Source organism: Carettochelys insculpta, chromosome 28, assembly GCF_033958435.1.
Source record: "Carettochelys insculpta isolate YL-2023 chromosome 28, ASM3395843v1, whole genome shotgun sequence".
NCBI lineage: Eukaryota > Metazoa > Chordata > Testudines > Carettochelyidae > Carettochelys > Carettochelys insculpta.
This window is the reverse complement of record NC_134164.1, coordinates 10,126,547-10,143,915: the sequence shown is the minus strand read 5'-3', so window position 1 is coordinate 10,143,915 and position 17,369 is coordinate 10,126,547. Positions and strand designations below refer to the sequence as shown.

The window sequence follows — 17,369 nt, the reverse complement described above, 5'->3', positions numbered from 1 at the left end:
AATGCGAGGTTCAGATGCTTATTGACCTGTTCAGACCTTTCTGAAACTAATGTCCCCACCGTGATTACACCGTGCACTATTTTGCACAATATTTGTGAATCCAGGCGGGCAACTTTCCCATCCATCTGAAATGCTGAAGCTGAGGCTCCAGAAAGGGTTTACTTGCACCGAGCTCAAAGGAAAGGGACAAGGGAGGGGAGATGCCCTGCAGAGCCTGCAAACTGCTGCAGGGGGTGGGGAATGGAGCACCACCCAGCTGTTGCAGGGAAATATAAAAGGGCAGGAAGCGTGGTAAAAAAAATGTGATGCATATTGCCATGCTTCTGTAGGTTGCCAAAGAAAACATCATCCTCCTAAAACTAACAGATATGAACAAAGAAGACCTGCTTGTGCTGTATGACAATAAGCCTGGAAAATTTGCTGAACTTCTGTGTGGCACCATGACACCAGATCGCTATCTGGTTGCCTGGCATGGCAAGGTTTGCTACTGTGGAAGCTGCAGAAAGTCAGGCCTGCCCAAGAACCTCGTGAAAAATGTACAAGAGTGACTGGATGAGGCCTTCGAGGAGATCTCCAAAAAGGAGAAGCACTCCATCTGAAGAAACAATAACATGCTGTTCAGAGGGTGTAGCCAGACAAAAGTCTCCCCCTTACAAGCCAGCTTGCTTGCTGCCCCCTGCCCCCCACTGAGATGCCTCACAAGCACACAGGGCATGGAAACAGCTGCTGACAGCACAGTCTTTGATGTCTCTCATTGAGGCCCAGATGTGCTAGCTCATCGTGACCCTGGGAAACAGAAAGTACAGATAAAAGGCTAACAGGCCAAACTGTCAACAAGGGGGCGGGGAGACCTCACGAAATCACCCCAGCTGGCATTGATGGATTTGATGCACACACACATACCATCCCAGAAGAGGAAATCTCCGCCCCTGCAAAAGAATGTCCTGTACTCCCAAATTGCTTATCTCCTGTCTTACACGTGCAAATTAAGTAAGAATTGCCCTTGTAAAAACTGGCACCACAAAAGACAGACCACTACGATCTGGCACCATAGATAAGAAAGAGAATACGTAACCTAAGGGGGTATAAAGGTGGGCCCAGCAGAACTCTAACGTTGAGTGCATCTCCACCAACTACCTGCTGGTCAGGTCAGGTGATTGCCTCCCGAGGTCCGCAACTGGGGACGCCCAACCTCGTATTCGTCTTTCTGTGGAATTGAGTGACCGATCCGGCTTGGCTACGCTGGTATTGAGAGACGATACCCATGCTAAGGTCTCCTTTTTGGTGCGCACAGTTAAAGAATTAGAGCTCTGTAACTAGATGTCGTTGTATTAAGACATCATCGTGTTAAATTGTAACAGATATCTTTGTATTGGATTGTAACGTAACTTGTTAACACCTGTACTTTGCTAGCATATAAAAGTAGACAATAGCCTTCTGTAACCTCACGCTTATAACTGTAGCCTAAATAAACTTGTAACTAGTTAAGATCTAAGCCTGACTGCTGTTGCTCTCTGTCACTCCAACACAGCTGGCACAATAAAAAGAACTTTAACCGTTTGGTTACCACAGCCTGGCCATAGGTGAGAGTGCTAGGAGCTCCCTGCTCTAACAGTAAAAAACTGGGTTGTTTAGGACCCAAGGGAATACCTCACCGCACATTACCCGGCCACTGGCTAACAGAGGGGCAAAGAACCATAGCAAGCATACCTATACCCAACCGTATAGTTATACCCACCCCCAACCCACTTCTAGCATGCAGTATAAATACTCACCAGAACAGCTTGGTCCAGGGGGCTTGGGGACCAGCGCGGAGGGGACCGGCATGGAGGGGACAAGTTGCAGGTCTATGGTGAAGAGCTCCAAGCTGTCAGGAAGAACTTCCTTGGTCCCATGCTGGTTGCCACCTTCCTCCTCTCTGTTGCCCTCTTCCTACAAGGCACCCAACTGCTCTTGGCTCACCCTGAACTCCAGACCAGGGCCTCCACAAGTGTCATAATTAAGACTGGGCTTCATGGTGGGGTCACTCTCCATTAGCATGTGCAGCTGTTCATAATAATGGCAGGTCTGTGGAGCTGCCCCAGCCACTGGCTGGCTTCCCAGACTTTCTAATAGGCCTGTTGGATTTCTTTCACCTTCACCTGGCATTGCATGAAGTAACCTCTGGCAGTTATTTTGCAACATCTGCTCATAGATTGCCGCATTTCTGTTGGCCACCCAAAGTCTCTTGGCCACCAGTTGGTCTCCCCAAACTGCAAGAAGATCCAGAACCTCCGGGTGGGTCCATGCTGGCCTCTCTTGTGAGCCTGAGAAGTACTAAGCAGATCACTACCCTGAGTGCTCATGATTGCAGGAGATGGCTACCGATGCAATTGCTACCAATGCAGTGTGATGGCTACCAATGCAGTGCGATGCGATGGGCAAAGGAATTTTTTCATAATGAGTGCACTTCATATTTGCAGGCCTGGACACTGCTGAATTCTAATTCAAATTCTAATTCAATCAAAAATTCACAGGCTTCTTGTGACCTTCTGATGGAGAACAGTGGAGAAGGAAGCAGCCATACATGGAGGATACATACAGGACACTTCTGGAGGCTAACAAATTCAAATTACAGACATGGCACTTCCACACTAGCCTTTATTCAAAATTTTAATTTTGAAATTGACGTTACACCCATCCCTTAATAACATTTTGTTATTGGTCTAAGGGGTCAATAAATCAAGCTAATGGCATTTAAAGTGAAGACAGTGACATTTTACTATCAAGCTAACTCCTTTAAATTTGATTTTAACTCATCTCTGAAATGTGGCTCATACCTATTTCAGAGTGAAGGAATTTACAGGAGGTTCAGTGACTGATTACACATCCTATACCACTGAGAATATCAAGTCATTGTACAAAGAATTATTTCACATTCTTTCTTGTATAGCCAGGGGGAAGGGGGACAAATATAAATGTATATCTGCTTAAATCCCTGATGTCTGTACCTTACAATGCTACAGCCTTTCAGCTCCACTACCACAGCTGATGGATCAAAGATTAGAAAAGACCTTTATGTTTCATGACTTAAACCCAACCTCTAACTGCTTGAGGTAGGCAGGGGATCCCTGTATGCCGAGGTTATTTCACAGTTGTCCTCTTGGGAATTGCTTGTACCTTTCTCTAAGTAACAGAGAGGAAGCCATGCTAGTCTATACACTATCAAAACAAAAAGCAGTCAAGTAGCACTTTAAAGACTAGCAAAATAAGTATTTGGCATCAACCGCTGTCTTCACATCTACTTACCGCTTAGATCACATTTGAAATGTTCTGCTCATTTACAGACAACTCAGGTTTTTAAAGCTTTACACAAAGTGTGGGGTGAGAAGAAGCTCAGAGAAATGCAACATGGCCATTTGTATTTGCAGGAGGTATTCACTTCGGCTGTGTCTACACTAGAGTTTTGTCGTAGGGGCTTTCTGTCGACATAACTCAGGGACCTTCTACACACAAAGCGTCGACAGAGTCTTGGCAGAACTCTGCATTGTGTCAACAGCGTTATCCCTCGAAAATTTGAGGAATAGCACTTCTATCAACAGAAGCGGAATGTAGACACTTCTGTCAATAGAGAGGGCTTCCGGTTCGCCGGGCAGCCCTGTTTGCAGAGCGGCTGGTCAGCGATTCCATTGACAGAGGGCAGGGCAGCCTGGCCGTTCGCTGTCGACAGAGTGGATAAAAAGAACTCTGTTGACCTGCTTTTGTGTGCTGATACGATGTCAGCAGAGTTTCTGTGGGCTCAGCTCTCTCGACAGACACTTCTAGCGTTGACATAGCCGTGAAGTGTTCCGTTTCTGTCAAGCTCCAGGTACTAAAACACACACTTGCAGCCGTCAGTGACTGGCGCCTCAGCGAGTGGGTAGCGCGTGGCCAACGCACTGGGCCTAGTCCAGGACAAAAGGCTTTGGCCAGCAATGGGAAGAACTAGCTTGGGCGGGGGACGAGGAGACGCTGGACACAGCAGACGTGGGTGGGCAGATGGGGGCGCGTGGTTCCCTGGAGACTGGCGGGGACAGGCCCCACGCGGGACGCAGCAGCGGCGCTACCAGCGTGGACACGCCCTGCAACCCAATTGCAGAGCTTATGGTTCGGGGCGAGGCTCTCCACACCTCCCCCCGACCACGTGGGACACGTCACGGGTGGGCGGGACCCCATTGTTACGCCCCTGGGCCGGGCTCGCCCCCACACAGACAGAGGTGAATGGGAGAGATGTAGACGGGAGCCGCTTCCGGTTCCGGGTCGCGCGGCTTGTCATGGCGGCGCCCAGCGGGCCGGACCAGGCGCCGGCGGCCCCTGGCAGGAGACAACCGTTCGGCGCCCGGTTCCTGACCGACCCGAGCCGCCTCTTCCAGCACAACGCCTGGTGAGAGGCCCCGCGAGCCGCCCCCCAGGCCGCGCCGAGACAGCTTTCTCCGCGCGCGCAGACGCGGGGTCAGCGACCACCCACTCCCACCCTGCGCAGCCCGATTCCCAGCCCCTGGGGACCGTCCCCCTTCTCCGCGCGCAGTTCCCCTCTGCGGGCACCCACTGCCCCCCCCGGTACCGCCCCTCTTGTTCCGTGCGCGGCCCCCGGTACCGCCCGCATCTCTGCACGCAGCCCCCCCGCTCCGCACATCAGCACCCCCAACCCGATTCCCATCCTCTGGGTACCGCCCCTCTTCTCCGCGCACAGCTCCCCTGGGGCCCCCCCGCCCCGGGTACCATCTCCCTTCTCTGCATGCAGGCCCCCGGGATACCGACCATCTCCCACTACGTATTTCCTTCTTGCACAGCTTCCCTGGGGGCACTAACCGCTCCTTCCCACACAGCCCGATTCCTGCCCTGTAAGTACCACCCCCCTTCTCCAGCCACAGCCCCCCTGGGGGCATCAACTGCCCCTCCTCTGCATAGCCTGATTCCTGTCTCTCTTGGGTACCCCCTCCTTTCTTTGTTCACAGTGCCCTCAGGGGCACAAACCTGCCCCATGCAGCCCGATTCCCTAGCCCCCTGGGTACTATCCTGCACAACTCCCTGTATACGATCACCTATCTCCATGCATTTCTGGAGAAAGGCAAAATTGAGAATTTACATTTTGGCTTTAATGTCATACAACCCTAAACTGGGTGATGAAAGGAAGAGGCAGAGCTCCCATAGCAGGGGTCGGGGGATGAGAGGAGGACTGCATGGAAGAAGCAGGGGGCTCAGTTCCCCTGAGACTAGCAGGGATGGCTGTGCACATGTGGAAATGGGGGTGGGGATGCACAGAGTTTGTGCCAAAAGGAGGGGGTACCCAGCAGTGTTCCCTTTAATTTTTTTCATGAATGGGTGGAATAAATTTTGTTATGTGCACCAAAGCATGTCTCCAGGTGCTGTTGACTGGAGCGTCTCTGCTAATCAGCTGGGCGCCACCTGGATCACTCCTGGTAGGCGTCCTTCAGTCTGCATAGACTATGGATCGCGCCCCTTAAAGTTTCCATTGAGGACTTCATTTACAGAGTCTGTTGTGACTATGAAGACCCACACGAGAGTGACAGTCCTTGCTGCATCTCTTGCAGATGTAGTGGGTGTCTGGCAAGTCCTTATTGTGCTTTCTGTGCGCTCGCTTCTCCTCTGCTAGCTGTCTGATCTTCAGCTCGCCCTTCTGAAGGCTCTTGTGTAACCCCTGCCTCCATCTGCTGCGGTCATCTGCTAGTTCTTCCCAGTTGTCCAGCTCAATGTCTACCTTTCTGAGGTCTCTCTTTCAGACATCTTTGAAGCGCAACTGGGGGCGTCCGGGAGGTCTTTTGCCAGAGGCTAGCTCACCATACAGGATGTCTTTTGGAATCCTTCCATCATTCATCCTGTGGACGTGGCCAAGCCAGCGGAGTCGACGCTGCCTGAGGGTGTGCATGGTTGGGATTCCAGCTTGCTTGAGGACAGCTGTGTTGGTCACTCTGTCCTTCTATGATATTCCAAGGATGCGCCTGAGGCAGCGCAAGTGGAAGACATTCAGCCTCTTTTCCTGGCAGGCATACAGGGTCCAAGTCTCGCTGCCATAAAGGAGGGTGCTGAGGATGCAGGCTCTGTAGACTTGCATTTTGGTGTGAGTGTACAGCTTGTTGTTATTCCACGCTCTCTTGCTGAGTCTGGACAGAGTTGTGGCTGCTTTTCCAATCCTCCTATTTAGCTCAGTGTCCAATGACAGGGTGTCAGTGATGGTGGACCCGAGGTAAACGAACTCGTGGACGACCTCTAACATATAGTTTTCAATGCTGATTGATGGGGATTCAGCAACATCCTGACCGAGTACGTTTGTCTTCTTTAGGCTGATGGTAAGCCCAAAGTCCTTGCACGCTTTGGAGAACTGATCCAGTAGTTTTTGAAGCTGGTCTTCTGCGTGAGACACTACAGCACCATCGTCTGCGAACAGCATGTCTCTGATGAGGACTTCTCGCACCTTAGACTTCGCTTTCAGCCTTGCAAGGTTAAACAGTTTCCCATCAGATCTTGTGTGCAGCAAGATGCCCTCTGTTGAAGATCCAAAGGCATGCTTCAGGAGGAGTGCAAAGAAGATCCCAAACAATGTCGGAGCAAGCACCCATCCTTGTTTGATGCCGCTCCTGATTCTGAAAGCATCCGATAATGCGTCGTCATATTGGATGGTTCCTCTCATGTCTTCGTGGAACGACTGGATCATCTTGAGTAACCGTGGAGGACAGCCTATCTTGTGGAGCAGTTTGAACAGACCATCGCTGCTGACCAAGTCGAAGGCCTTGGTCAGGTCGATGAAGGCTATGTAGAGTGGCTTTCTCTGCTCCCTGCACTTCTCCTGCAGCTGCCTTAGAGAGAAGACCATGTCAACGGTATCACTCCTGGGCAACCACCCAAATGCAGGGAGCACTGGTACCCAGGGGGCTGCACAGACATGGAGAAGGAGGCGGTATCCAGGGCAATACCCCTGCAGGAACTGCACGTGCAGAAATGAGTCATTCTTAGGCATCTACTGTTCATATTTTTTCCTTTGTCTCCATTAATTAATATTGAAAGAAAGAAAGAATAACCCATTTTAGGGTGTGAATAATTCCACTGGGTCTCTACATTCTTCTTTGTCATGTCTCCTCATCTTTACTCTTTTTAAATTGTGCTTTTAATGCGTGCACAGCTGTGGGTGCACATTAAAACTGTCAACATGTTCTTAACATCTGAAAGTTATACTTTCCCATGTTTTCTCTTGGATATTCATGCATATTGTTTAATGTTAAATCTGTATGAATTAAAGGGATTTCAACATGTAAGAGGAGTTATCTGCTTTGTCAGGAAAGGGGGCCTACTAATGTCAAATGTGATAGTGGTTTTTATGGAGTCATTTTTGTGTCCATTAAAACTGAGTGGGTATTGGAAAATATTCACATGCACCTCAGAAGAGCCATTGCATGTTGGTCAGCTTTAGACCACAACCTACCTGGCCCATATTTGAATTGGAGACGCACAGATGAAAACCCTTTTATTACCAGTTCAGTGAGCTGACTGATTCCCTCCCTTTCTTTGCTTATTAATAGTGTTTTGCGATCTTAATTTAGTGGATGTTGAAATGCTGTTACACTGCCCAACAGCTTTCTCTCTTTATTACAGTCCTCACCTTCTTAGCTAAATGGTTAATTTTATTTTCCCCAACAGGGATAATGTGGAATGGTCTGAAGAGCAGGAAGCCAATGCAAGGAGCAAGGTTCAAGAGAACAGCAGGCAGTTTGTGCCACAAGACAAACAAGGTACTAGATGCCATCTATTTCTGATAAGTCTGGGCCTGTCAGTGCAATAGTTGACAATTCTAGCCAAAACAAAGATTCATCTTCATTTATTTCCCTTCAGAAGTTTCCAAGAACATATTGTCAGATGTTTAGTGCAGACAAAACTGGTGATCTTAATCAGATTCAGGGTCTTTTTAGCGTTTGTGCACTAAATGGGTTTAGAACTTTATTCCTAACTCATCCTATTAAACTTTACATGATCTTAGGCTATGTCTACACCAGAGAGTTTTAACAAAACCTGTGGAATGTCCACATTCCCAAGGCATTCTGTTGATTGTAAATCAACAGAACACTGCACTTCTGTTTATCAATCTGCCTCTCCCCCATGAGGCAGAATGCCTCTGTCAACAGAAAGCCAGTCTGGACGTTCCAGGAGGCCCTCTGGCGACAGGCAGGGCTCCCAGGCAGCCGTCTCTTCTGTGCTTCAGGTTGACCATTGTGCTGAGAAAGTGGGTGGGCAGGCTGGCCATTCTCTGTTGATAGAGCAGATCACTCTTTCGTTCACTGTGCAGTCTGGCTGTGATCTGTCGACAGAAGTTTTGTCAGAAGATATCTTCCAACAGAAACTTCTCTTGACAGATTGCTCTAGTGTAGACATTGCCTTGGTTGGGAGGATCATGTTGGCCTTGCACTAACTGGTTGATGATTTATATATTAATAGCAAATGCCGTAAATCATAAAAACAAATTTCTCCTAGTATGAAGCAAGAGTCTGGTCCTGTTCTGCCTTCGTGATTTTTCTAGCAGGTTAATCACTGCTAACATTTAATCTTCAAGTTCCTTGCATCATGTTATGCTGCTTGTAAAATAAGCTCACTTTCTTCTATTAAGCTATAGACAGTATTAGGGCTCCATCTGCATTAAGTTAATGATAATAGTTGTAACAGAGACTAAGAAAAATGTTAGTTTATTCAGAACCTTGCTTTGAATGTTTGGCATTGAATCACAGGCTTGGAAGGGATCTGAAGATGTCTTCTAATCCAGTCCCCTGCATTCGAGGCAGGACCAAGCATTATCTAGATCATCCGTGAGGGGCATCTGTCCAATAGTACTCTTAAAAATTCCAGTGATTGAGATTCCGCAACCTCAATAGGCAATTTTTTCCATTGCTTAATTACCCTGACAGGAAGGTTTTTTTCGTAAAGTCCATCCTAAAGAGTTCATTGCTTCTTGTCTGATCCTCAGAGGTTAACAAGAAGAATTTCTCTCTCTCCTCCTTGTAAGATTTTATGTACAGTAAAGCCTCTATTTACTTGATTTTTGACTTACACATTACTTGGATTAACACGAGTCAAAATCGTGAGTGGCAGGGAACCAGGTGTCCCTCCATTTGCTGGAGCTGTGCAACTGACCTACACTGGTTAGTTTATTGGCTCCCCTTTGCTCCCAGCTCCATTCAGCCTGTGGGAGCTAGGAAACTGACCAGGACTGCTTTGCTTGTTAGTTTCCTGGTTCCTGGGAGTGATGGGGAGCTGCGAACCAGGCAGCTGCTTGGTTCCCAGGCCTTAGAGCCAGGAAACTGCCCAGCACAGCCATGTGGGTTAGCTTCCTAGTTCTCACAACAACAGGAGCCACCATGCCTCCTGGTTCGCGGCTCCGCCAGCTTGCGCAGAATTCGACTTATATGTGGTTGCCTGGAACGCACCTACATGTAAGTCAGGGTTTACTGTATTTGAAGAGTTTTATGTCCCCCCACTCAGTCTGCTCTAGACTAAACAACCCCTGTTTATTCCATCTTTCCTCATGGTCATATTTTCTGCAGTGCTCTTTGTTGCTCTTCTCTGGATTTTCTTCAATTTCTCCACATCTTTCCCAAAATGTGGCACCCAGAGCTGAACCCAGTACTCTAGTCAAGGCCTAATCAGTATCTGATCCTTCACACATCCTTCATTTACTCCTGGGTGCAGGAAGTGTTGGCATATCCATCACTTAAGGTCACAGTAGTTACAAATCTGAATCAGGGTGGAGAAGCATAGCTCTGCAGCTAACGTTTTGGTTAAAGCTGCTCTAAAGTTCACCCAGCCACTTTCAATGTCTTTTGTCAAGTAGAATAAGATCTCAAAGCAGGAGAGGAAAGTATCCTGCTGTCCTCTGGTATACCTTTCTCTCAACAGCTACACTAAGGATTTGATTGATGGTACTTGTTATATTCCACTTCACTCTTACATGTAGCTAAACAGGAATAATCTAGGTTGGTATCTCTAAAATATTCTGCTCCTGGGAATTGAGTTGGACCTGCTTCTTGAATTAAAATCAAAGGGGCATTACATTTGCAGGAAAAAAATGCTAGTTTTGATGTACCTGTTCAGTCCCTATCCATGTAGCTTTCCACTGTGTTCACAGTAGTAGGGTTTTTACTGTGGATAAAATTGACCCTTCTAAACTCTGGACTCTACAGTCTCAAAAATGCTCAATACTCAACAGCAGCCATTGTGATGTCCAACACACTTGAGTTCATTTGAAGATCAGCTCACTGGAGAATACTTCTATAACTACAACTGCTAAATCCCAGACTAAGGGAGAGAGAGTAACTGTGCGTCTTTGCTACGATGTGGTGCACGGCAGGCCACACTCGTAGTCTAGACAGAACTAAATACTTGGTGAGGAGCTTGTAATCTAAAGCACAGGTAGTTACAGTACAGAGCCGTACAGGGCAGAGCAGGATATTGGTGGTTACAGCTGCAGTATCTTGTTGCATTCAGAATTTATTTTAAAGGATAAGGGGAGGTGACACGTATGCTACCAGAGAAAGGATATTACATTGCTTTTTCCATGCCCCTAGCTAGCTGTCATCCACTTTTTCCCTTTGAAGACAGTAATTCATTGGGATAATGGAGTCTGATTCCTTCCTCATCTTCTGTGGCCAATAACTTTGTTTGAGAACATATTTCATCTGGTAGAGTCTTCTAGGCTGGGTCTACACTAGCAAGTTATTTTGGAAAAGCAGGCCCTTTTTCGAAAGAACACACAGAGCATCTACAGAGGAAATGCACTCTTTCAGTCTGAAATTGAAAGAAGGTGGCTCTTCTTCTGGAAGCCGTCTTCTGCTGCCAGATCAGGAAGAGCACCTTTTTCCAAAAGATTCGTGGCGGGGGGGGAAGCCTGTAGATGTCCCAGGGCCTCCCCCACCAAAAAGGGCAGTCTTCATGACACTGGATTTTTTGACCCCTAGCCCATTCTTTCAAAACAGAGTTCTGTGGCCGCTCTCTATCAAAAGAACAGATCGATCTTTTGATCCACTTTTGTGTGTGTGGACATGCTCTTTCAAAAGAAGTTTTGTTTTGTTTTTTTTTCCCCCAGAAGATCTTTTTGTGGAAAATCTTTTGAAAGATCACTGTAGTATAGACATAGCACTTGTGTGAAGAGATATGAGTATGGGCTGGATTTTGGTAGTAGTCCTCACAAAGAAGAACAGAGATAAGGGCTTCCAACAAGGAATAGGTCTTCATGAACCCAGCTCATATGTGGACATCTTCACATACTACTGTTCTTACTGGAAGGAATGTCTTTAATATTCTTGATCTTGACTTAGGTACTATGGGTTAAATTCATTGGGCCAAACTGTTGAAAATGTCAAATTAGATGATTATAATGGTATCTGGCCTTAAAATCTATTTTCTGAGTAATACTTATCAGCTAGCTCTTAATTTCTTGTTCTTACAATGCTACTAATACTTTGCATTGCTCTGAGGTCTGCTATTTTACACATGGTAAGTTCCACAACACCTGTGAAGTGGCTGGGTCTAAATTACACAGGTCTACCACAAAGACCACCCCACTTCTGGAAGAAAAAATAGCAGCTGTCCAGTAACACACAGCACTACTGCACCATTCTACAGGGCAGGAAGTGCATAAAATCTTATCCAAAGGATCTCACCAGAGGCTGTTAAGTCAGAAGTTCTCAGCAAGGCATGCATTTACCCTTGAGGGAATCCAGAGGTATTTCAGTGTCTACATCAACTCATCTAGCTATCTGCCTAGTTTTACAGCAGGCTACTTAAAAAAAAAAAAAAAAATCTAGGGAAGTCAGTGCAAATTAAAACTTCATACAGACAAGTATCAGAGGGGTAACCGTGTTAGTCTGGATCTGTAGCAGCAACGAAGGGTCCTGTGGCACCTTATAGACTAACAGAAAAGTTTAGAGCATGAGCTATCATGAGTTAACTCACTTCTTCAGATGCATCTGAAGAAGTGAGTTAACTCATGATAGCTCATGTTCATACAGACAGAGATTTGTTTATCATGTTATGTGTGCTAGAAACTGATATAACTACAATATTAATACTCCATTTGGTTTATTTTATAATTATATGGTAAAACTGAGAGGAAAATAATTTCAGTAATAGCATACTGTGATACTTCTGTAGTTTTATATCTGATTTTGTAAGCAAGAAGTGAGGTGAAACTTGGGTGCATGCAGGACAAATGAGACTCCCTGAAAGGGTACAGTAGTCTGGAAAGGTTGAGAACCACTGATTTAGATAATTAAAATGCAGTGAGCTGAGTTAAAATCTTGCCAAGATACCAAGGTTAGCGTCACCTACTTGAATTAAAATGCTATGGAACTTTTAGCACCTAATGTTTTCCCATCTGAAAGATGGTACTGCTATCCATGGGATTCCTTGGACCCAATGCCTTCATGTGGAGGCATGAAGCTCAAAAAAGGCACCAGTAACGGTTCAACTTTTTCTGCCATTTTACTATTCCTTGAGTGTCTCCTATGTAAATACTGAATGGTTTTGACCCTTCCCAGTCTGAGATCTGATCAAATCACAGCATGTAGTGCTAGGACTGCAGCCTACTATCAGATATTAAAATCTCTCAACTTGGGTTCTGAGGTCAAGGCTCATTACATGGCCGTTGTAACTAAGATGAAGCTAAAGGGATTATTTTTCTAGTTAGGAGTTTCTGGTTCAGAGGGAGGGATAGCTCAGTAGTTTGAGCATTGGCCTGTTAATTCCAGGGTTTTGAGTTCAACCCTCAAGGGGGGCCTGGGGGAAATAGATTTAAAAAAAAATCTGCCAGGGATAGTGCTTGGCCCTGATGAGAGGGCAGGGGACTGGACTCAATGACCTCCCAAGGTCCCTTTCAGTTCTATGACGTGTACCTCCATATATTATTAATTTCTTTTTCTCCTTTACCCAAGCCTTCTCTTAGACTGAGGTTGCATTTCTCTCCAGACGTTTCCAGACTTCTTTTCTTTTTCCTCCTTCAGGCCTCTCTTAAACCATTAGGGAGATTCCAGCTTAATTTTCTGTGTTGCAGGCTGGCTCAAGAGAGTAGAATTTTAAGGGATGCCTCCTTTTCCCTGCTTAAACCTTCTGTCCTTAGTGGGGTGGGTTGGGGGTAGATAAATAGAATGAGAGTGTAGAAGAGGGCGAGTAATCATAATCATGGGTACAGGTTCAGTGGATAACATACAACTGACCAGAGTTATGTAAGGATTTGCATGTTGAAATGTGGTTGGAGTTAATGATCCTAGGCCATAACACTTACGAGCTGGTCAGCAGTGTGAGGGCACTGAAATTGGTTTTCTCTTCCCAGCATAGTAGCCCAGGACTGCTCATGAGAACCTCATTTACAAGAGAGAGGCTCACCACGCTTGAAAGATGCCAGTCAGCTCCTAACATTAAGTCCTTTTCCCAAGCAGGGAAGCAACTCCAAGAACTGTATTCAGTATCTGAAATCTGTGCAGGGTTGTGGTGGAAATTGTACAGGCCATTTCTGATCCCTTTAGACACCACCTCAACTGCCTGCAGTCCACATCCTCAACAGAGGAGAGTTTTCCTGCTCTTGCTCTGTATTGTGGTGTTCATGTCACGAAATCAATCCTGTAGGTTTGAGAAAATAGAATCCCCACTGAGGTTTCTTTCTTTAGCATATATATATTCATCCAACCCCACAACCAGCATTGAGCGTGTGGGGGAGCAGACATTTTTCTGGGCTTCCTTTTCCTGTCTGTAATCTCAGGAAAGCCGGATGCCCTAAATTGCACAAAGCACTGGAAAATAAAGTACAATGGGGGAGCAGTCCTGTGCTGGCAGTCAGACTACATTATAATAATGCTTCTAAAGTACATTCCACTCTGCAATTTCAAAGTACCATACAAATGTTATCTAAGCCTTCAGCAATACCTGCGAGGTAAATAAGTATGACCCCATCTTTCAGATAACGAAGCTAAAAGGCCTGATCCAAATTGTACTAAGCACCTTCATCTCTCTTTGACTTCACTGGGACTGGTAAGTGCTCATCTCTTCTCAGGAGTGAGACCCTAAGTGACTTTCCTCAGGTCCCAGAGTAAGTCACTGGCAAAAGTAGGGAACAGGACCTGGTCAGTTTCCATGAAACCCAGACAAAGTCTTTCATAAACACCTTCTTTTTTTTTTTTTCCGCCCCTTCCTAATGAGGCTGTGTGGAGCCCTAACAAGGGGGAGAGGTGCTCACTTTCCATTGCAGGCCATCAGTCTCAAATTAGAATATTTCTTAATGAATAACCCTAATTCTTAAATAAGTTGCTAACTACAGCATGGAGTCCGTGACCCTGTCTGATTAAGCTGATTACAAGCTAAGATCTTTTACTTGTCTCCTGTTGACCTTCCTTCTGTTTCTTTGCTTACAGATGAATATGAGATCAATGCTAATAAATATTGGAATGATTTCTATAAAATCCATGAAAATGGCTTCTTCAAAGACAGACACTGGCTGTTCACTGAATTTCCTGAACTGGCCCCAAACCACAACCAAAGTCAAACTAAATACACCAGAAACACCAGTCTGGGGGGCTGTGGAAATGGTCTTTGTTCACTGGAAACCAGAACACAAGAGCATTGTCAGTTGGACTTGAGTAAAGACGGTAATAACATCATCCACACACTCAGCACAGATGGAGCAGCAGCCTTGAAGCTGGATGACTTGAAACAAACCGATGGTGTCTTCCCGGGATCCTCTGCCACTTACCGTATATTAGAGGTAACTTCAGTGAATGAGAGAACTTGCATCTTTCCTTGTTGAATCACACAAACTTGCCATTAGAATCTTTGTTCATCAAGATGGCTGACTGGTCATTGTGTGCACCTTCACCAAATTCTACAACACAACTTCACATACAGCACTGTCTTTTGTACAAATCTATCCCAAAGCTCTTTACAGAATTGAATAATAGGAGAGAAGCTGTAATATAGGCAAGGAGAGAGCTTCATGTTCAGCTGAAATTTGATGTGAAAGAAAGATTCAGGAAGGTTTCTACATAGGAAAAGGCTCTTGTGCCAGCACTAATGGGACTAAGCAAAGGGATAGATGTAGTTGTAGAGTTTGAGCTCAGAAGGAGCACCAGATCAGCTCATTACACACACACACACTCCTCTCTCTCTCTCCTCTCTCACTCACTCACTCACTGAAATTAGACCAAATTATTACAGCCTATGGGTGATTAAACTATTATGTGCCACAGATAGCAAATAGGATTGCCTAAGACTTCTGCAATGGCAAAGAAACAATTAAGTGAGATATGTTCAGATGACCCAGGAAAGAGACTTGTACAGACCTGCTGCAGAGGAAAAGGATCGGGGAGGTTGGGGAACCCAAGACGAGAAAGGTATGGGGGGATAAAGAGAAGAAAACATTTTTGAGGTGGACTAGAAAAACTCCCGGGGGGGTGTTTAAAAACAGTGAAAGCAACTTTGAATTAAATTAACCTGCTGGGTTTTGGCTGAGATTGGTCTTTGTCATCAGCTAGTTTTCAAAGGCTGTGTCTAAACTACAAAAATAACTTTGAAGTTGCTTACTTTGAAGTAAGCAACTTCGATGGTAAGCGTCTACACACACCCTACTTCTAAGTTAAACTTCAAAGTAGGGCACTACTCCATTCCCGGGAATGGAGTCAGGACTTTGAAGTTGGGCTCAAATGGAAAAGGTGTGTAGACTCTCTCCTGGCTACTTTGATGTAGTGCCTAACTTCAAAGTTAACTTCAAAGGTAGTTCCTAGTGTAGATGCAGCTAAAGTGATCCAAATTTGACTGTCCCACTGAGGTCCTCTGATATTCAAAATGCCAGTTATTGCTGTCTGAGGTTAAAGTAACAGCTGTACTCTCAACCTGCATTCTTGTGTAAGCAGCTGGTTTGTGAACTCTGTTCAGAAAGTTTCCCTCTGTCCTTAACTTTGATTCTGTGTTTGATGTGAGTGAGATAAAGTCCTGATAACCATATCGCAGATTTGAGGGGGGAGACCCTAAAACCTGCACTGTACTGCTAAGGAGTATTCAGGCAGTTGTGAAGCATCAAAATGCTGATGCAGAATGTGAGTTCAACAACATTCCTGGAACAAGTTACAGAACTCATCAGGCTAATAAACTATTGAAGTTGAACTGTTTGTGCTGAGCCCTCCTCCCCCCACTCCACCCCCACCTGTGGTCTGTCACTGTGGATGATCTGTGATTGCAGATCTGTGGCTGAGTTCATTTTGAGTTGTGCTAATAACAGTGGCCACCAGTATTTCCTCTGATCTTTTCGATCCATGCGTGGATTTTTTGTGTTGAATAAATGTTGCACCAAAGCATGTTCAAATGCGCACCACCAATAGAAATAAACCCAGCTGTGGGTGTGCTGCTAATCAGTTGGGGGACATTTGACTCTCTCCTGAGCAGCCCCACACACGCCTGGCTTACAGGGAACACTGGTGACAACCTGTTCTGTTGGAGCCCTATTTTCCCAGAGGTGAGTCAGCATAAATAACTCTGCAGCACTTTGCAGGATCCTGGCACCTAACACCCTGTGAGAGGCAACTTTACATACTATTAAACCATCTTTACTTTCTAATCTCACGTGTATGCTTTCTGCACCCGCCACATCCAATAGTACATTCCATTCTGCTTACTTCAGTCCTTCCACAAGCGTCCCTAAACTCTCAGGAACAAAAGCCGCTGAACTAAGTTGTGTGGCTTAACTTCTCTTCAAACAAGAGTGAGGGTAAGGGGCAGCAGTACTGCAAGCCCAATAATAACTCCGGAGAATAGGATAACCATCTAGAAGAGGTGTCAAAAATAATAGGTTGCAACTCTAACAGAAAGAGATAGCGAAGTAAACTTCCTTCCCCTCCCCCACCCTTCCCCACTGTCTCTGTATGGAAATGAAACTGACTAACCCCTGGCCTTTGAGGCTGCTTGAGTGACTCATACTGGTTGTTATGCTTGCAGATCCAGCAATAACAACTTTTAAGAATATCAGTGATCCACACAAGTTGTCGGACTCTTGGTAGAATTAGGTTGCAAGTCTGGTGGCTTCCTGTAGATGCCGAGCCTGATCAGAAAAGGTGCTGAGCGTCCTGATCCCTTATTAAAAGGAGTTGCAGATGTTCATTGTTGTTTGGAACTGGTCCCCTGGTGATTGCTGGAACATCATTTTGTGTCTGGAAAGTGATGCTTTATAACAGCTGCCGAGTGCAGACTAGAAAGCAGAACTCAGTGAAGAAAGCTGTACAGGTGTGTCACTGGCTGCTCTTGTTTTTTTGCAGGTTGGCTGTGGTGCTGGAAATACAGTCTTCCCAATTTTGCAAACCAACAAGTAAGCA

The 17,369-nt window shown here is 45.9% G+C and overlaps 1 protein-coding gene across 1 annotated transcript in view; it reads left to right on the top strand.

Moving 5' to 3' along the window:
* The first annotated feature begins 4,285 nt into the window (after positions 1 to 4,285).
* The window catches only part of METTL2A (methyltransferase 2A, tRNA N3-cytidine), a 30,064-nt gene continuing 16,980 nt past the window's right edge, over positions 4,286 to 17,369 (top strand). The window contains exons 1-4 of the mRNA XM_074979328.1: positions 4,286 to 4,402; positions 7,675 to 7,766; positions 14,424 to 14,773; positions 17,313 to 17,362. Coding sequence (XP_074835429.1) covers positions 4,293 to 4,402; positions 7,675 to 7,766; positions 14,424 to 14,773; positions 17,313 to 17,362 — 602 coding nt within the window. The 5' untranslated portion in view covers positions 4,286 to 4,292. The remainder of the gene's footprint in view (positions 4,403 to 7,674; positions 7,767 to 14,423; positions 14,774 to 17,312; positions 17,363 to 17,369) is intronic.